This window comes from Sus scrofa, chromosome 14 (genome assembly GCF_054392235.1).
Source record: "Sus scrofa isolate SSC_HxYL_T2T_F1_AM1 chromosome 14, Sscrofa_HxYL_maternal_Yorkshire_Landrace_v2.0, whole genome shotgun sequence".
Classification (NCBI taxonomy): Eukaryota; Metazoa; Chordata; class Mammalia; order Artiodactyla; family Suidae; genus Sus; species Sus scrofa.
The window spans coordinates 52965704-52986770 of NC_139396.1; the positions used below are offsets into that span (position 1 = coordinate 52965704).

At 43.2% G+C, this 21067-nt stretch overlaps 1 protein-coding gene and 2 long non-coding RNA genes across 9 annotated transcripts in view; 1 reads left to right on the forward strand and 2 right to left on the reverse strand.

Moving 5' to 3' along the window:
• The window catches only part of ATP2A2 (ATPase sarcoplasmic/endoplasmic reticulum Ca2+ transporting 2), a 70246-nt gene extending 65925 nt beyond the window's left edge, over nt 1–4321 (forward strand). For 3 of the 7 annotated variants that reach the window (XR_002338285.2, XR_002338286.2, XR_014825685.1), the window contains 2 exons: nt 10–1603; nt 3519–4321. Coding sequence is in view for 4 of the 7 variants with exons in the window: in NM_213865.1 (NP_999030.1) it covers nt 10–279 (270 nt within the window). In the remaining 3 variants the exon portion in view is untranslated. 7 annotated transcript variants of the gene reach the window in all.
• LOC146396561 (uncharacterized) overlaps nt 1–21067 on the reverse strand; it is a 191751-nt gene that overhangs the window by 38446 nt on the left and 132238 nt on the right. The window lies entirely within an intron of this gene.
• LOC146396562 (uncharacterized) lies at nt 1440–10865 on the reverse strand. The gene is made up of 4 exons (XR_014827350.1): nt 10726–10865; nt 8049–8285; nt 4396–4610; nt 1440–3251 (listed from the first exon to the last, which is right to left on the reverse strand). It is a non-coding gene; the product is annotated as an uncharacterized LOC146396562 (long non-coding RNA).

Genomic DNA, 21067 nt, shown 5'->3' on the forward strand with positions numbered 1-21067 from the left:
GTGTTTCAGCTTATCTTCCAGATCACACCGCTGAATTTGACCCAGTGGCTGATGGTGCTGAAAATCTCCTTGCCTGTGATTCTAATGGATGAGACCCTCAAGTTTGTGGCCCGCAACTACCTGGAACCTGGTAAAGAGTGTGTGCAGCCTGCCACCAAATCCTGCTCGTTCTCGGCATGTACCGATGGGATTTCCTGGCCCTTTGTGCTGCTCATAATGCCGCTGGTGATCTGGGTCTATAGCACAGACACTAACTTTAGTGATATGTTCTGGTCTTGACTGACAGTTTTACATAAAGATGTTTAACTTAATCAATTAATTTTTTTATTGTTTAAAGCAACTGTCTATTTCTGCTGAATTTTCACATGAACATATTGGCTGGTAAAGGAGGTTTCATACTCTAGATTTTGTTTTGCTTTTTCTGACTCCAGTGGGGCAAGATTTTCCTTTTTTATACACATAATTAAAGTGTCCATTGACATGTACAGAGAACTAACACTATTTTATGCAAATATTTTTTTGTAGATGAAAAAGCATGTACAGTGTTCTGTTTAATACTCATCCTTGTATAAAAAAAAAAAGAGTTGAGCCAGCAGACATTGTCAGCAAATTAATTGGCAGCAGATTTTAGGAAATGAATGTGTGTGGTTTTTTCTAAGACTAAATAGCATGTATTGTGTCTTCTGCATGATCATCTGGATTTAATCTGAGATCACAGTCTAATTTTTATTCATAAGCCAATTTTTCTGCACTGAGCAGAGTACTGCTACCTCAGTCAGTATTTTTTGGTTTGCCACCCCCCCGTCACCCTTCTCAGCCCTTGTCACCTCCACCCCATCCTCCACCCCCGCCCTGCTCGGCTGCTTCTCCTGTAGGGTTTTGATGGTTCTGTTTACATCAGTCTTAACAAGAGGTATGCCTGTTCTCGCTTGTGCAGAAAACATTGTTCCAGATTCAATCAACTGGGTTCGTGTCCCCTCATGTAGTTTTTAAGGTTATTTATTTAAATGTCTAATGTATTTTATTGTAACAGACATTGTTTTGCCAACATTGCCTATTTCAGTGGCACTTCACAATCTAGTTTAAAAAGGAAAATAAACATTTTAAATGGACAGAGAAAAATAACTGTCTTGTTTTTAACTCTTATGTGGCTTAGTTTGAACTAATATGTCCAACTTTCTCTTAAGTTCTTAGCTCAGAAATTTTAGTTTTATTGTGCTTGAGGGGAAGAAGGATCCTGTTCTGCTGCATAGGGAGCTGTAGGGATTTTATTTTTAATGTATAGGCACCAGTTGTCATCTGTGATACATTTTATGCAAGTTTCTGCTGGCCTGTTTTTAAAGCCTATGTAGAGGACATAAGGGCAAGTGTGTGTGCGTGTGTGTGTGTGTGTGTGTGTTTTGTAAAATCTGTAAATAGCACATGACCAAATGAACATATTGTATAGAACTATTTTTATTTGAATGTGGCACTAACCACCACCATCATTACTATGATAAATGTTTGTGCATGTTCGAGATCAGTCTTACCAACAGTGTATAAGTCATTAACAGTCCTAACTGTGGTGTTTTCCTCCAATGCCTTCCAACATCCATCAACTAACGTGAGTATCCCCTGGAATTTGGATGCTTTAGCCTAAAGGTGACTGCCACTAAGTGACCTGGCTATACGAACACTAACGAATAAGCCCCTTGTGTCGGGCACCCTGAGAGCAGCAAGGGCACAACCTTGCTGGGTGAGCCACTATGGACACCACACACTGCATAGGACAGTGGCACAGCCAGGTGTCAGGCAAGGGCCTGGGGGAAGAGAAACTCCTGCTTTGGTCAGACGACAAGTGCCTTCACAAGTGCTGAGGTATGGAGTCACAAAAACTTGTCATGGTTCCCTTTAACTTTGTTAGCTTAAAGGACTCATTCCAGAATCTTGTTAGCTGGTTCATTAAAAAGCAAAAGGCAAGTGAAAGCAATTAACTGAACCAGGAAACTCAGGCCTCCATTCATTCCTCTTAAATAGGCTGCCTCTTTTCACCTTCTAGGTCATATCCTTTGTGGCTGAGACTTGTTTTTTCTCTCCAGGGTACATTTAAAGCACAGTTACTGGGCCATTGTTCTGCTCAGCCAGCAAACAACCAGCCTAGTAGTTAGGGAGCAAGAGGGCCCAGGCAGCTGCTTGTATTCAGGCTGGCAGCTCCTCCGTGAATGAAGCCCCGAGTGTTCACATGAAGGTTCTCGGGTTACCGGGCCAGCCAGAAATGCTGGGAGTCTGGGGCAAGGTTCCTGTTTAAGAGGATAGAAGAGGCACATGGAAACGGATTCTTAATGCAGAGTCCGGGCTTGGCTCACTGAGGCCTCTCAGAGGATGGGGGAGGCTGTTTTGCTTGGCAGAAAAATGTAGGGGTAGGTTTTGCCAGTGTTAGTTAGCATTATGAGGTATAGACAGAAACAGGTTGGGTAGATCAAATGCAAGGAGTGTCTGGGCTGCAAACCAAAACAGGACGTCTGAGCTTGTTGGGTGGAGTGCAGTTCAATCCCAGACTAACCAAATGTTCGACTTTTTCCTGACTCAGTTCTTTGATTTATTGGCTTTTACAAAGTTGAGTGGGACGGGCTGCTCGAGGAGCCATGCACAGCCCCAGGTGGCCCCGGGAGGTTGTTGCCTTGTGGTTTTTCAGCCTGTCCAGCCCACAGAGGCAGTTTGGATGCCCACTTCCCTCAACCCAGACAGCTGGGAGTGGGGAAGACGCAGTGCCGCCCTGAGCAGGATCCCTTTGTTCTGCTCCAGGCTTTGCCACAGAAAAACATGTCTGCACTGGCATCTCCTTAGCAGTTATGCTGCTCTGTCTTATCGGGAGTGGCGGGTGCCTGCAGGAAGGCACTGTCAGCCTCTCGACTTTTGTCTCCATCAGTAACTGGATGGAGTGGTGCCATGCTCAGACCTACCGGGGCAGACCTCAGGGATAGCCGAGACCACGAGCATTAGCTCAGTGTCTGCCGAGCCCACTGTGTCCGCACCACATTCAGTCAGAACCACCAGCCTGCGGTGAACAGTGAGGGTAATCTGCAGCCTTCTTTCCTGAAAGAGAATGGTGACAAACAGCTCCTCTTCTAGGATTGAGCAGGGCTGGGCCCCAGGGAAGGAACGGGAGGGCGCTGGAGGCTTGGCGCTGATTACTACGCTGCTCACTGCTTTGCCTTCCTTATCCTCTGCACTGCTCACCCAAAACTCTTCCTGCTCAGCTTCTGTTACACCTGAAAATGATTAAATTCCTGTGAGCCAGGGGTGACCTTTGCTCTGTGAGCTAGTCAGTATGGGGGTCTGTGTGGCCGAGCCAGTGCTTCAAGATGCTACCCTGCGTGGGCAGCAGCTCAGGGACAGTTAATCAGAAATGCTGGTCTTACTCTTAAAAAATCAAACTGAATATTCCTTTTCATCTGTCACTATTAATCTTAAATAGTTATTCTAACATTTCCTTCTTGTATTTCATAAAGGTGATTTCCTCTCTCTTTCCTTTTCAGCAATACTGGAGTAACCGCTTCCTAAACCATTTTGCAGAAATATAAGGGTGTTCGGTTGCGTGCATGTGCGTTTTTAGCAACACATCTACCAGCCCTCTGCATGATTGATGTTGGGGGTAAAAGAAAATTAGAAAAAAGTCCCCAATTCATTGTGTGTTACGTGGAGGAAACGTGTATTACCAGTGGGGTTTTTTAGCTTTTAAATCAAAATAATAATTACAAATGTACAATTTAGCTTAATGGATCAGAAATCCTCTCCAGAGAAGTTTGGTTTCTTTGCTGCAAGAAGAATGAGGTTCTGAAACCTTACCCAAGAACTTAGAAGCCATCAGCCAAGTATCCATGTTTCTCTGTGCAAAATGTCATAGCTTAAATAAATGTACAATATTCAATTGTAATGCATGCCTTCAAGTTGTAAGTAGCCAGATTTCTCTATGATGTCATTGAAACATGCTACTTTTTAATTGGCCCTGTACAGTTTGCTTATTTATAAATTTATTGAAAACACTACAGGTGTTGGTTAAAATGTAGGCTTCTAGCTCATAACTTCAGTTATTTTTTGAGTGTGCAAACAGCTATTTTGCACTGTATTAAATGTAACTTATTTAATGAAATCAAAAGCAGTAGACAGATGTTGGTGCAATACGAATATTGTGATGCATTTATATTAATAAAATGCTAAACGTCAATTTATCACAACGCATGTTTGACTTTAGACTGTAAATAGAGATCAGTTTATTTCTGTGCTGGTAAAAAGTATTGCACAGACATGGTTTCAGGTAAATAAATCTATTCTATGATAAGTTCACAGTGTGGTGTTGACTGTTCTCATGCGCAAGGGGCAGGTGATGTGCACTGAGGACCGCCAGCCCTGTACCTGAGGTTTCCCTTTGGTGGATAAAAGAAACAGGAAATTCCTGTTGACTTTCTGAGTAGGAGAGCAGCGAAGTAGGTTGCTTGTGTGATGTAAAATCTGTAAAATACTCCTGCCCTGGTTCCACTGTCTTCTCCTCCAGTATGAGAAAAGCTGAGTGTGTCATCAGAGATAATTAACACAAGAGTCACCACATCAGACAGGAGACGGGAAAGTGCCTAGGAGTGAACAAGAGGGAACAATGGTCAGACTGGGTCGATGGGAACACCTCGTTTTTAGGAAGGCTTAATAATTCAGGGGATGGAGTTCCCATTGTGGTGCAGTGGAAAAGAAACCGACTAGGAACCATGAGGTTGAAGGTTTGATCCCTGGCCTTACTCAGCAGATTAAGGATCCGGAATTGCCTTGAGCTGTGGTGGAGGTCACAGATGTGGTTTGGATCCCACGTTACTGTGATTGGTGTAGGCCAGCAGCTGTAGCTTCCATTCAGCCCCGAGTCTGGGTGTCTCCATATGCTGCAGGTGTGGCCCTAAAAAGAAAAAAGAAAAAAAAAAAAATTGGGAAATTGACATTTTATAAATGAGTGCTACATGAGTCGTACATTACTAAATCTAACAAAAATGAAGAAAACACAGGTAGCAAGGAAAGTATACCAAACTTCTCAGATATTAAGCTGTACTCATCAAATGCATTATCTGGGAAAGGTAGCATTTTAGCTTAGTAGGTAAAAGTTGGGTTATCCATTATGTCATTGATTATTCTGAAAAAAAGGGTTGTATCTCTCTACCCTTATGCCCAAATAAAAACGGATCAAGAGATTTAAAAAACCAAGCTGCAACCTCAAAAGAAAAATGGCTAAATCATATAAACGAACGAACGAGTGGCTTACAAACATGAGATGTTCAGCCCCACTAGCAAATTAAACTCAACAATGAGATGCCATTTCATACCTGTCTAGTGACCCAAAAATAGATTACCTAATACCAAGGATATGGAGAATGGGCCATCCTTATTACACTGCAGAGCAATCAGCATAATCTGGAAATTTATAGATCCTCTTAACATACAACCCAGCAAGCAAGTCCACTCTTAAATTTACTTTAGAGAATTCCTCACAAGTGCCGGAAGGGCCATACCAGGATGTTTATAAAAGAAAAGCATTGGAAACAACCCAAATGACCAACAGCAGCAGGAAAATGGATAAGTATTTTTGAGGCATGTTGAAATCACTGCAGCATTGAAAATGAATAAACCACAGGTATCAACAGATAAATCTCCATGAATAGTGCAACAAAGTGCAGTGTATATATCAAGCTTAAAATATGCAAAACAAATCCAAACTAGTATGTCTAGAGAGTGGATAAACAAGGTCCTACCTACTACACAGCACAGGGAACTATATTCAATATCCTATAATAAACCATAATGGAAAAGAATATCAAAGTATATAGGTGTGTGTAACTGAATCTTTGTTATACACCAGAACCTAACATTAAAAACCAACTATACATCAACAAAATCAAGTAACATAAGATGCTATGCATGTGACAAAATAGCATAACAAGACTATGTCATAGTTTTTAACCTGGCCCTTGGATCAGTGACTGTGCTAAGCCATGTGCACCAGCTTCCTTGAGAGATTCTAGCTCACAAAGTCAGTTAAACAGCCCCGTGGTGGTTTTATTCTCACTGCGAGCTCCTCACCTCTGTGGACTAGGTGCAAACAGATCAGTAATAAGTTCACGGACACCAGCCACAGGGATAGGAAGTGGTAAATTGGATAGTGGTTGGTTCCAAGAAGGAGGGGAGGCAGAGTTTCACTTCTGGAAGTAATGCCTGGGTGCCATGAATATAGGGGTTGATTATGCCTGTTTGCAAGTCTGAGATTTCTTTTAAAAAATATTGTTCCCATGGTAGCTCAGTGGTAACAAATCCAACTAGTAGCCAAGAGGATACTAGATTCAATCCCTGGCCTCGCTCAGTGGGTTAGGAATCTGGTGTTGCCATCAGCTGTGGTGTAGGTTGCAGGTGTGGCTTGGGTCCTACATCTCTGTGGCTGTGGTGTAGGCTACAATTCGACCCTAGATTAGGACCTTACGTATGCCGCAGGTGCAGCCCTAAAATAAATAAGCAAGCAAGCATAGGGAGTTCCCGTCATGGCTCAGTGGAAACAAATCTAGTATCCATGAGGATGCAGGTTCGATCCCTGGCCTCGCTCAGTGGGCTAAGGATCCAATGTTGCTGTGAGCTGTGGTGTAGATTGTAGATGCGGCTTGGATCTAGTGTAGCTGTGGCTGTGGCATACATAGGCTGGCAGCTGCAGCTCTGATTGGACCCCTAGCCTGGGAACCTCCATATGCTGTGGGCGTGGCCCTAAAAAGACAATTAATTAATTAAAGCATAGAAGTATCAGAAGAAAACATGAATGCTGAAAAGTCTTTCTAAGCATGACACAAAATCTCAGAAGAGGGATAAACTGACTACATAAAAATGTAAAATTGGATGGAGAGAATACACCTCTTTAGAAAAATAGATATGTTATGCATATGAAAAAGAGCAAATTCTCTTCATACATGATTAGCAAAGATCAAAGGTTGATGCTGATCTCCCCTTTGCAGCTGGCATTAGGAAACAGCTCATACTGATGGTGAAAATATAAATTGGCCTGATCACTGGAGGACAGTTTCACAATAAATATCTGAAATTTTTAAATATCCATACCCTCTGATCAAGAACTTTGGTGAAATCCTCTCACACTTTCACCAAAAAAAAAAATCTTTGTCTTTTGTCCTTTGAGGGTTGCACCACGGCATATGGAGGTTCCCAAGCTAGGGGGTCCAATCAGAGCTACAGCTGCCAGCCTATGCCAGAGCCACAGCAACGCCAGATCCTTACCCCACTGAGCGAGTCCAGAGATCAAACCTGCAATCTCATGGTTCCTAGTCAGATTTGTTTCCGCTGCACCACGACAGGAACTCCACGAAAAAAATCTTGCTGCACTGTTGTGAGCAAGATTGGATATAACCTGGATGCCCATCAATAAAACGAAGAACTTTCAGATGATGCAGCCTTCAGAAAATACAAGGTAGGTCTATGAACTGGCAAGGAATGAGGTCCGATATATATCGTCTGCCCTGTGAAATATTCTAGTGCAGGTCCATCCATGTTGTTGTAAATGGCAAGACATCATTCTTTTTTTTTTTTTTTTTGGTCTTTTTGGTCTTTTTGCTATTTGTTTGGGCCGCTCCTACGGCATATGGAGGTTCCCAGGCTAAGGGTAGCATCGGAGCTGTAGCCCCCGGCCTACGCCAGAGCCACAGCAACACGGGATACGAGCCGCATCTGCGACCTACACCACAGCTCACGGCAACGCCAGATCATTAACCCACAGAGCAAGGCCATGGACCCAACCCACGACCTCATGGTTCCTAGTCGGATTCGTTAACCACTGCGCCACGACGGGAACTCCAAGACATCATTCTTTTTGATGGCTGAGATGTATATATAGAGAGTGGGCTAGGGAGCCTGATGTGAGGCTTAGACTTAGACCCCTTTACCCCTTGGGGAGAACTTCTCCATTGAAATTATCTTCCCATTTGTAAATCACTGACCTGATGGTGTGGATCTGGACTATACTGTGTTTCCACACTACCTACCTGTATCACGGTTCCTGCTTGGTTATATCTTTAGTTGTAGAAGATCTTTCCTGCTGGTCTTCAGGTCATCCTCATCAATAGCTGCCGAGTAAATAGTGGTAATTTTGGTGTGCCCATGGGAGGAGATGAGCTCAGAGTCTTCCTATTCTACTATCTTAGTCATTCTCCAAATATATTTAAAAATCTTCGTAGAAGCACAAAGAACTACAAGACAATCCCAAATTTCCAGGCCGAAATCTAAGAGAAAGCAAGGGAGGTAATCAGAACACCCAAGGTCAACTTTTCTCCTAGTGGCACCTACTGTCCTATGAAAGCAGGAAGGGGTTTTGAGGGCTCTCAGTGAAAAAGACAAAGTCAAATCCAGGGCCCACCAAAAGTGGGAAGTTTCATAGGACATTAGCCTGTAACCCCTGAAGGACTTACAGCTCAGGGTACAAGCAAACTAGAAGTAAATCTGCCTTCCTTCCCCAAAACTCCAAGGACTGTAGGCAGCATTGTCTTGGTGCTGAGCAGAACCAGGAAAACATGGAGTTCCTATTATGGATCAGCAGAAATGAACCCAACTAGGAACCAGGAGGTTGCAGGTTCGATCCCTGGCCTTGCTCAGTGGGTTAAGGATCTGGCATTGCCATGAGCTGTGGTGTAGGTCACAGACATGGCTCAGATCTGGCGTTGGCTGGCAACTACAGCTCTGATTGGACCCCCACCTAGAAACCTCCATATGCTGTGGGTACGGCCCTAAAAAGACCAAAAAAAAAAAAAACCAAACACAAAAACAAACCAGGAAAACATGCACACGCTAGAGAGCATGTAGACACTGACTCTACTGCTCTTGAGGCCCTGCAGCTCAAACTATATCCCCATGATGGCCTATGAAACCTCAAAGCATATGAATTTTAAAGTCACCAGCAGTATTCTTAAGCATGAAGAAGAAACAGATGTAAATCCTGTCTGGGAAAGTTACCTTCATGTTATGTCTTAGGAGAATCATGTAATTGTTTTTCAAAGCAGCACATAGTAGAAGATAACCAAGTATATAGGAAAACAAGATACCATGAGTGAGAGCCCACAGAAATAAACACCACAGACCCATTCAGACCTCACATATTGGAAGTATTAGATATAAAATACCCATGCTTACTTTGTTTAAAGAAAAATAGATGAAAATCTGCAGAAAACAGGAAATTATCAAAAGTGAACACAGCAAGAGTTCCTGCTGTGGCACAGTGGGTTAAGAATCCAACTACAGGAGTTCCCATTTGTGGCACAGTGGAAAAGAATCCAACTAGGAACCATGAGGTTGCAGGTTCAATCCCTGGCCTTGCTCAGTGGGTTAAGGATCTGGCATTGTCATGAGCTGTGATGTAGGTTGCAGATGCAGCTCAGATCCCATGTTGCTGTAGCTGTGGTGTAGGTTGGCAGCTATAGCTCTGATTTGACCCCTAGCCTGGGAACCTCCATATGCTGCAGGTATGGCTGTTTTTAAAAAGCAAAAAAAATAAAAGAATCTGACTGCAGCAGCTCGGATTGCTGTGGAGGCATGGGTTCAATTCCTGGCCTGGCATGCAGTGGGTTAAAGGATCCAGCACTGCGGCAGCTGCAGCATAAGTGGAGCTATGGTTCAGATTCGATCCCTGGCTTAAGAACTTCTGTATGCCGCAGGCGTGGCCATAAAAAAACAATAATAAAAGTAACACAGCAGAGGGAGTTTCCACTGAGGTTCAGCGGTAACTAACCCAACTAGTATCCATGAGGATGCAGGCTCAATTCCTGGCCTCGCTCAGTGGGTTAAGGACCTGGCATTGCCTCAAGTTACAGCACAGGTCAAAGATGTGGCTCAGATCCCACGCTGCTGTGGCTGTGAACTTCCACATGCCACAGGTGCAACTCTCAAAGGCAAAAAAAAAAAAAGAACACGGCAGAGGAAAATTAAAGATAATCCTAGAAATGAAAAGTACAATCACCGGAGTTTCTGCTGTGGTACATTGGGCTAAGGATCCAGTGTTGTCTCTGCAGTGGCTTGGATTTGATCCCCGGCCCAGGAACTTCCATATGTCATGGGCGAAGCCAAAAAAAAATTTTTTTCAAGTACAATCAATCACCAAAATTGAAAACTTAATTGGAGTTCCCTTGTGGCTCAGTGGGTTAAGGATCCAGCATTGTCACTGTAGTGGCTCAGGTCACAGCTCTGGCGCAGGTTTGATCCCTGGCCCAGGAACTTCCACATGCCATGGACATAGCCAAAAACCCAAATCAAAACAAAAAACACTTCAATGGATGAATGGATGTGGCATCAGAGTGGACCTTGCAAAATAACAGCTGAAGTAGAAGCAGATGACAAGAAAACACCCAAAACGCAGAGAGGAAAAAAACTAGAAAACACAGAATAACGGTTAAAATACCTGGAAGATATACTGAGAAAGTTATCAAAGTAAAGTATACATTTTATCATAGTTTCATAAAACAACAGTATGAGAAGGATATTACTTGAAGAGGGAATGACTTGAGAATTTTCTAGAATGGGTAAAGACAGTAGTCCACAGATGCAAGAATCCCAACAAATTCTACAGAGTGTAAATAAAATTAAGCCCAGCCCTAGACATAGTGAACTGCTGAAAACTAAAGACAGAGATAATCTTACAAGCATCAGAGGAAAAAACAAAAAAGCATTAATTACCTTTTTAGGTGTGACAGCCCACTGCTGACTTCACAACAGTCAGTAAAGGCCAGAAAATAGTGAGATGACAGCTTCATGGGCTAAAATTACCAGCAACCTAGAATTCTAAACCTGGAGAAAAGATACAGTAATTAAAGAATCAAAGTAAAATGAAGATATTTTCAAACAAAAACAGAGCTCTTCATCAGCAGACTCACACTGAGGGAAATTCTGGTGGGGGCAGGGGTAAGCAGTCTAAGTGACCTGCAGGCCTCTGTTGCTCAGGAGCAATATAATGTCACAGACTCCCTCCAGGTATAGATACACTGCTAAGTATGTTGTTGTTTCCTAGGACAACCACGAAATGACAGAAAAAGAGGCAAGACTAACAAATCAACATAAGGGGAAAAAATGAGAAAACTAAAAAATTGTTTAAAAAATACAAAGGAGGAGTTCCCATTGTGGCTCTATGGTAACAAACCCAACTTATATCCACAAGGACGTGGGTTCGCTCCCTGGCCTCACTCAGTGGGCTGGGGGATCTGGCGTTGCCTTGAGCTGTGGTATAGGACACAGACATGGCTTTAATCCAGCATTGCTGTGGGTGTGGTGTAGGCCAGCAGTTGCAGCTCAGATTTGACCCCTAGCCTGGGAACTACCATATGTTGCAGGTACAGCCCTGAAAAGACAAAAAATACATATATTAATATATACACACCCACAAAGGATAACAGAAGATGATAGAGCCAACTCCAAATATAATCAATGATAGCATTATAAGAAAATATACTACCTATGTTATTCCTTTTGCTCTGATTCTAAAAGTGATTTCAGCATGACCCAGATTCCTATTTTGAAAAGCAATCTATGCATCTAATGTGATTCCTGCAGCAGGAAAAGACACAAACATGTCTAGCAGTCAGCTAGGAAGTGTTGGAAAAGCTAAAACTGGCTGCTTCTTCATCAAAACTGGTAGAAATTATAAAATATATGTCTGGAAACTATTCAAAATCCTTTTACATCAGGACTATAAGTGTACAAAATAACATATCTCTTTGATATTTATACATATGCATAGTACATCTTGATATTTGTACATCTTATATATTAAGAAATATATTTCTTTGAAAATGGAAAGCTTACTTTTTAAATAAATACTGGAGTTCCCATTGTGGCTACAAGGGGTAAGAACCTGACTGGCATCCATGAGGATGTGGGTTCGATCCCTGGCCTCACTCATTGGGTTAGTATCCAGTGTTGCTGCCAAGTTTTTGCATAGGTCACAGAGGCAGCTTGGATCGGCGTTGCTGTGGCTGTGGTACAGGCCAGCAGCTGCAGCTCCTATTCCACCCCTAGCCTGGGAACTTCCATATGTCACAGATGCGGCCCTAAAAAGAAAAAATAAATAAATAAATAAATTCTGCTGATGAACCATGCAAGTACAAAAAGCAGGGTGGTCGTATATATACAAACTTATGCAATTTCAAATTATTTCTGAAAAAATACACAAGAAGCTACTAGCTATGGTTGCTTCTGAGGAGGGAATTAGAAGAAAGAGGATGAGGAAGCTCTCATCTTATGCCCTTTTGAAAATTGTGCATCTAACTTAAGAAAATATTTTAGATCATCAGATACTAACACTTTAATGGAAGTACAAAGAGCTAAGAAGAGCCAGAACACCGCTAAGAGTAAGATCAGGAGGGCCTTGCCCTTCCAAATATCAATGATTTTTATAAAGCTATAGTAATTAAAACCATGAGGTATAGGTGCTGGGATAGAAAAACTGACCCATGGTATGGAAAAGAGAGCTCAGAAACAGAGGTGCTCACCTATGAACACCTGATATACAACACAACTGGCATTATAGATCAGTGGAAAGGCAGGTAATTTTTCAATAACTGGTGGTTATGTATGTTTTAACATAAATTTTTTAAAAATCAGTAAAATTTGGATCCCTATCTAACACTGTACATATAGAAGATATTTTTGACCATGATAAGGAAAGACTTTATAAGAATTAGAAAGTATGACCATAAAGAAAAAGACTGGTAAATTCAAGTACACTGAAATTAATTAAATTTAATTAACTTAACCCTCTGATAATCAAAAAAGATACTATAAAGAGAATGAAAAGGCAAGCCACAAAGTGGAAGATATTTGCAACTCGTATTCTGAGTTATACCTACAATATATAAAGAACTTCTGTGAATTAGTAAGAAAAAATATTTAAAAAAGGAGCAAAGGAGTTCCCGTCGTGGTGCAGTGGTTAACGAATCCGACTAGGAACCATGAGGTTGCGGGTTTGGTCCCTGGCCTCGCTCAGTGGGTTAAGGATCCGGCGTTGCCGTGAGCTGTGGTGTAGGTTGCAGACACGGCTCGGATCCCGTGTTGCTGTGGCTCTGGCATAGGCCGGTGGCTCCAGCTCCGATTCGACCCCTAGCCTGGGAACCTCCATATGCCGTGGGAGCAGCCCAAGAAATAGCTAAAAAGACAAAAAAAAAAAAAAAAAAAAAAGAGCAAAAAAAGAGTTCACTGGTGGCTCAGCAGATTAAGGACCTGGCATTGTGGCTCAGGTCACTGCTGGAGTGCAGGTTTGATCCCTGACCCAGGAACTTCTCCATGCTGTGGGTGGCAAAAAAAAAGGAAAAAGAAAAATGAGCAGGAGTTCCTACTGTGGCACAACAGGATCAGCAGTGTCTCTGAAATGTTGGGAAGCAGGTTCAATACCTGTCCGGTGCAGTGGTTAAGGATCCAGTGTTGCTGCAGCATAGGTCGCAACTTTGGCTCAGATCTGATCCCTGGCCACACCCACGGCATTGATGTTCCCTACCCAGGGATGGAACCCACCACAGCAGTGACATGAGCAACTGCAGTGACAACGCTGGACCCTGAACCTGCTGTACCACAAAAGAACTCCAGTAATTCCTAAATACATGAAATAATGTTCTAACTTGCTATAAAACTAGAAACATGTGAATTAAAATCACCATCATCCAACATCCAGGAGAATATTAAGGTTTGATAATATCAAATGCCAGGAAGAATTAGGACAAAGGATTGTAGGTGTGCATGTAAATTTGTACAACTTCTTTGAAAAGTTTGACATCTGGTAAAACTGAACATGCACATATCCTACACTCATCAATCACGCCTCTGGGTACATATAACACTACACAAGTTTGTGCTTATGCACAGTAGAGGACGTACAAAAACATGTATAGCAGCATTGTCTTAAAAAAAACTAGAAACAACTGAAATGTCCATCAGTGGAAGAATTAATAAGATGGGAGTGTTAGATGTACACAGTGGAAATACAGCAGTGTGAAACGAATGCAGTATCCCACAAAATGTTTGACTGGTCCTCATCAAAATTGTCAAGGAAAGTCATCCAAAAAAAGGGGGGGTGGGGAGGAGTTCCTATTGTGGTTCAGTAGGTTAACCTGACTAGTATCCCTGAGGATACAGGTTTGTAGGATTCCTGGCCTCACTAAGTGGGTTAAGGATCCGGCGTTGCCATGAGCTGTGGTGTAGGTTGCAGAAGTGCCTCAGATCCTGTGTTGCTGTGGCTGTGGTGAAGGCCAACAGCTATAGCTCTGATTCAACTCCTAGCCTGGAAACTTCCATATTCCATGGGTGTGGCCCTAAAAAAAAATAATAATAATAAATAGGAATACTCTGAGAAACTTTCACAGCCAAGAGGAATCCAAGGAGACATGATGACTAAGTGAACATGTTATCTTGGATGGAATCCTGAAACCAAAAAAGAACATTAGGTAAAAACTAAAGGAAACTTGAATAAACCTTGGACTTTTGTTAATAATGTCAGTTTAATTAATTTTAATAAATGTACCACAATAATTTAAGATGTTAACATGGAAACTGTGTGCAGGGTATGAAGGAATTCTATATTGTTATCTACTCACTTTTTCTCTTTTTTACAGCTCTAGCTGAAGTATGTGGAAATTCTCGAGCTAGGGGTTGAATTGGAGCTGCAGCTGCAGGCCTACACTACAGCCACACCACAGCCACAACCAACACCAGATCCAAGACACATCTGTGATGTACGCAACAGCCTGTAGCAACACTGAATCCTTAACCCACTGAGCAAGGCCAGGGATTGAACCTGCATCCTCATGGACACTATGTTGGGTTCTTAACTGCTGAGCCACAATGGGAACTCCTACTCAATTTTTCTATAATCTAAAACAGTTTTAAGAATAATGTCAAAAATAAAGTTATGGCAATTTTAATACGGATCAATTTTTTTAAATTAATTTATTTGCTTTTTAGGGCTGCACCTGTGGCATATGGAGATTCCCAGACTAGGGGTCAAATCAGTGCTACACCTGCCGGCCTACACTATAGCCACAGCAACATCAGATCCTGGCTGTGTCTGCAACCTACACCACAGCTCATGGCAAGGCCAGATCCTTAACCCACTGAGTGACACTAGGGATGGAACCCACAACCTCATGGTTCCTAGTTGGATTCCTTTCCACTACATCACGACGGGAACTCCTGGATCAATTTTTTAAAACATTGTTAGGGGAGTTCCCGCTGTGGACCCCTAGCCTGGGAACCTCCATATGCCACAGGTGTGGCCCTAAAAAAGACAAAATAATAATAATGTTAGGTAAAGGTAACTTGGAAGAATATAGACTTGATTCTATTTACATAAGTTCAAGAACGGCAAATAAATGTGTTGTTTAGGATAAAAGCATTGTAAAAGTGAAAATAAAACAATGGAAAAACATTACAGGTGAGAAAAATGAGCTATTTACTCAAGGTTCACAGACCTTCCAGGGTCAGAAAATAAAGGAAGTAGGAAGTTTCCTTGTGGTGCCGCGGGGTAAGGATCCAATATTGACACAGCTGTGGCTCAGGTCACAACTGTAGTGCAGGTTCAAACCCTGGCCCAGGAACTTCCACATGCTGCAAGTATAGCCAACAAACAAAAAGGAAGAAAGGAAGTATAAAAACAAAATTCACAAGTGTTTACCTCTGGCAGTGGTAGTGGGAAAAGGCAGGCAGAAGGAAGGAGGGAATGGGATCACAGGGATCTTGTGGGATTGTGGAAATAAACATTTTATTTCTTGTCCTGGATATAGTGTACATACGTATTTCTACATGTTTCCATATACTTCCATATGCATGCTGTATTTTAAAAATTTGACATATTTTTTAATTTTTCTTTTTAGGGCCACACCCGTGGCATATGGAAGTTCCCAGGACAGGGGTTCAATCAGAGCTATAGCTGCTGGCCTATGCCACATCCACAGCAATGAGGGATCTGAGCCACGTGTGTGACCTACACCCACAGCTCACGGCAACTCCAGTTCCTTAACCCACTGAACAAGGCCAGGGGTTGAACGTGAATACTCATGGATACTAGTCAGATTCGTCTCCGCTGAGGACGGCAACTTCCTGACATTTTTATTAATTAATTATTGTCTTTTTGCCATTTCTTGGGCCACTCTCGCAGCATATGGAGGTTCCCAGGCTAGGGGTCGAATCGGAGCTGTAGCTGCCGGCCTATGCCAGAGCCACAGCAACACGGGATCCGAGCTGCATCTTCGACCTACACCACAGCTCACAGCAATGCTGGATACTTGACCCACTGAGCAAGGCCAGGGATGGAACCCGCAACCTCATGGTTTCTAGTCGGATTCATTAACCACTGTGCCATGACAGAAACTCCCTGATGTTATTATTTTTAGAAATAGAAGTAAAACATCTCTGGCCCTTGAGCAGGCTCTGGTCCTAATACAGTGGCACCACCATTCTCTGTGGGAGGTGGCTCCCTGGATCTAGTTAGGGTCTCCACACGGCCTTGTCTTCTGTTCCCCTGGCCTCCCCTAGGCTGACAGAAAGAAGCTGCCTTTCTGGTCAACGCATGGCTAGCTCAAGCAGATCCAGATGAGGACTGTGCACAGGTCATCTCTGTTGTCCCTTCCTTTCAAACACCGTCAAGCATCAGCAAAGCAGCAGTATGGGACTGGAGAGCAGCCAGGGCCTGTGGGGATCAGTTTGTTTTGGCCCATCAAGGATGGGGCTTCAGTCTGGGCACCACCCAGGCTTAAAGGCAAAGTTCTCTCATAGAACAGATCCCTGCTTGTTATCATTCCCACTCAAGTCCCAGACAAAATTCCCATTGCCCCAGGGGACTGACAAAGGGAGATGGGCCAGGGGGTCGAGTGGACTGAGGCCCTAAGTAGAATATGGTCCAAAAACTTTAAAATAATTTCCCTGAGTCACAAGTCCATGGAGAACTAGACTTGGCATTGAGAGGGGCTCAGAGCAAATCTGTTGATCCAGCACCAAAGAGAACACAGCCTATGGACCAGGGGGCAAGGCTGATGTCCACAGGAACACTGACCCCCCAAAAAACCAAGGTTCAGCTTTGGAGCCACTCCTCCCAACATGGCCCATCCCAAGGCTTGAATGCTGACAGCCCAGCCAAAGAGCCCCACACAAAGGATGACCCAGAGAGGGGTCCTGACTCCCTGAGTTATTTTCCAAAAGAACATGGAGTCACAGAGAGGCTAAGGGAGTTGGCAAGGGCCACACAGCCAGTCACAGGCCATTGACCTGAGGCTTCAACCTGGAGCCATCCTTTGAAAAGCTCAGCCCTTCTAGTGGGGAGGGCAGAACTCTGAGGAGACACTGCAAGAAGGATGGGGACTCAGGACGAAAGTAGACAAATAAACCGCATCAAGCACAGTCTCCCTCAGCCCTAGAGTAAAGATGCCACTACAGTCAAGGAAATACTCCAGCCCAGAGCCAGCAAGGGCTGTCCTATAAGGGGAAAGGGCCCCCAAATCCAAAGGCTTGAAAAGCACAGGTAGAGGCCTCAGCAGATCTCATGCAAGTCTACCACAAGCTCCCAAATCCACCAAAAGGAAGTGAGGTGGGTGTTCCAGAGATTGGGAAGCTCCTGGTTCATCCCTAACCTGAAGCCAGTGGCTGGATTCCCTGTGTGGACTAGGGCAGCTGGGGTACATTCAGAGGAAGGCTGTAGGGCTGGCCTGGGCTTAAAGACTTACTTCACAGAAAGAGGACGAGCTAGTCTGCCCCCTTAAAGGTCCAAAAAAGATCATTATAATTTACTCTGAAATCCCCCTCCTGAGAATTTACCCAAAGAAGGAAAAGGCTGTAAGCAAAAAGGAGGTCACCATAGGGTTGTTTATAAAGAAACAGACACTGGAAGATTTAAGTGGCCAGCAAGAATGCTGCCCTTGCCAGGCAGTCTGGCAGCCCTTAAATCCAGCAAGGCTGAGCACTGAGATGGAAAGCCAGGGGTGCTTAGAGTCCATTTTCTCCTTAACAGACTGCAGAGATCCTGGTTAAGAACATACAAAAGCTCTAGGGTGAGAAATCCTGGACAGATGGAAGACTGTTCGTCTATGAAATGGGGCTAGTTTCACTCATGCCTCCTGAATGTGAGGGTAGGATGTGATGACTTAGGCACACACCTTGTGGCCCAGTCCAGATGAGTGCTCAAGAAATAGCAGCTCAAGCAAATAAAAATGGAGTTTTTAATCACACCCAGGACCCACTAAAAAACAAAACTGACTGTTTTTGTGGTTGGCGAGGGTTCAGGAAACAAGCAAGATGGAAGTCTATTGTTGGAAAGCAATTTGACAGCATCCACCAAAGCCTTAAATGCACATTCTCCAAAAACAGAAATTTTACTACAAAGAACTTGACCTCTGCATGTCTTTGGAATATTATGCCAAAACATGGTTGTGACAGCACAGACTGTAATAATCATATACAAAGCTGGTCTACCAATAGCAGGTTACAGAAACTGTGCCATCCACAGAATGGGATTCTGTGGAACTGTTAAAAGGAGGAAAAGCACAATGACACCTCTGGCAGGAATTCCTGCATGAACAGCACAACTTAGTATAGCTTTCATTAGGTAAAAGCTCAAACTTTTTTTTAAATGATTTTTATTTTTTCCTTTATAGTTGGTTTACGCCAACTGTTTTCCTAAATGCAGTACAAGAAAACTTATTTGGAGGAATTCCTGATGCGGCATAACAGGATTAGCAGTGTCTTGGGAGCCCTGGGACACAGGTTTGATCCCCAGCCCAGCACAGTGGGTTAAGGATCCAGTGTTGTTGCAGCTGTGGCCTCGATGGCAATTGGCAGCTCAGATCTGATCCCTGACCCAGGAACTGCACATGCTTCAGGGCAGCCAAAAAGAAATTTATTTGGAGAGAAAAACTGGGGGTACAGTAGAGACTGGGGAGTAGAGATATCTTTTACTTTTCTCTCTGAATTTTTTTAACCATGTGTACGTTTATGTAACACAGACATATCAAACACATGTGTTAATGGCAGAATTACAAGCCACAAATTTTTGGGGATATATAGATATATTTTTAAATACATATTAAAAATATTTTCATAATATATATTCATATAATACATTGAAATATATTACATATATTCTATATTTAAATATATATTTTAAAATGTTGTATTTTCAATATATTTTTTCTTTTTTTTTTTTTTTTTTGCCATCCCAGTGGAGTTCTCGGCCAAGGATCAGATCTGAGCCACAGTTGTAACCTATGTCACAGATGCAGCAATGCCAGATCCTTTAACCCACTGCGGCAGACCAAGGGTCAAACATGTGTCCTGGTGCTACAGACTCCAGTGATCCCACTGTGCAACTCCTTAACTATTTTTAAGTACAGTTTGGTGGCATTAAGTATATTCACATTGTTGTAGAACCATCACCACCACCTATTTCAAGTTTTTTCAACATTCCAAATGTGTATTCATTAAACACAACCTCTTCACCCCCTCTCCCTCTGGGCCCTGGTAACCACCATTCTGCTTTGTCTCCATGAATTTGACTTTTCTAGTTATCTCATGTAAGTAGAATCATACAATATTTGTCCTTTAGTGATGGGCTTATTTTCACTTAGCTTAAGTATCATGTGGCAGGATTCCCTTCCTTTTTAAGGTTGAGTATTTTTCTGTGTATATGCGCATTGTTTATCCATCCACCCAACAATGAATAGATACTTGGGTTGTTTCTATGTGAATGGTGTTGCTCTGAACATGGCTGAGCAAATATGAGGTGGTGCTTCAAATCTTGGTAAATACCCACAAGTAGAACTGCTAGATCATACAGTAAATGTTTAAATTTTTGAAGAACTGCCAAAGTGTTTTCCACAGCAACTCTACCACCTTACATTCCCAACAGCAATGCATGAGGGTATTTTTAAACTCTTTTCTTCTAAAGGCTGCTAAGGAGACTGACTTGAGGGCTTCCAGCTTTTCTTGGTGTCACTGGTAACTTGTTTGTGAAACAAGTAACATGGTCTGTGAGTTCAATAACAGACATCTTGCACACACCCTGGCCCCAACTGGCAGAGGTCAGGGTGTAGCCAGGGCATGTCAGAGCATCTAGAGGATAGAAGCCTGTCCTCTGAGGCCCATGAGTAGGGAAGTGGGGGCTCCAGAGGGAAGTGGGAAACCTTAATAAGGCACTTACCTCAATGGGCCCTCCCAGTGCCAAGGATTCCTGTTGGGCCAGGTTGTGGTTGCTGTCCCCCGAGGCCAAGGTAAGATGCTTATTCAGTCAGGCCTCATCGCCTGTCATCAGCAGAGAATGCAGTTGCTGTTCAGCAGGTACTATGTGCAGTTTCAGGATCAGCAAGCTGCGGGCATGGGCTCCAGAGACCTGGTCGTGGGAGTTGCTCCCAAAACACAGGCAACTGCAGAGCAGGGACCCGAGACTCTCTAAAGTTAAGCCTGCAACTTCTGGGACTTTCAAACCCTTCTCCAAGGTTTCTCAACATGTAGCACAGGGAAAACCTGCATCAGAAGAGTAAACTGGGGTGGCATTAAAAATGTAGACTCCTGTGTCTAGGATCCAGACCTGGATTAAGGTTTGGGGTCCAGCCTAAAAATCTGTATCTTTGAGAAGCATATTCAAGCTACGGTTACAGATTTGGGCAAAAGTTGGCCTCATTCTCTGAGGAAGAATTCAGAGGCAGGATTGTGGCCTCCAAACCAAGATTGGCAAGGAAAACTCCTGACATCAGCCCCATAGGGACCACATCTACCAAGTCCCTGGCACAAAACAGTCCTTAGGACCCTGCCTCCCTGCTCAGCAGAGGGACTTCCACGAGAGAAGAACAAGGAAGTTTCAGAGTGATACCACCAGCCCCCAATTCCCCAGGTAAGGACTGGCGATGCAGCATCTCCATTAGCCTGATGATGGTGATGATGTTCACAATGGAACCATCTGAACTCCAGAGGATTTTTTCAGTCTTCAGTCCAGAGGTGGATGAAGGAGCCCAGAGAGTGGAGGTTACCTACACTGATCCAGAACTCTGATAGA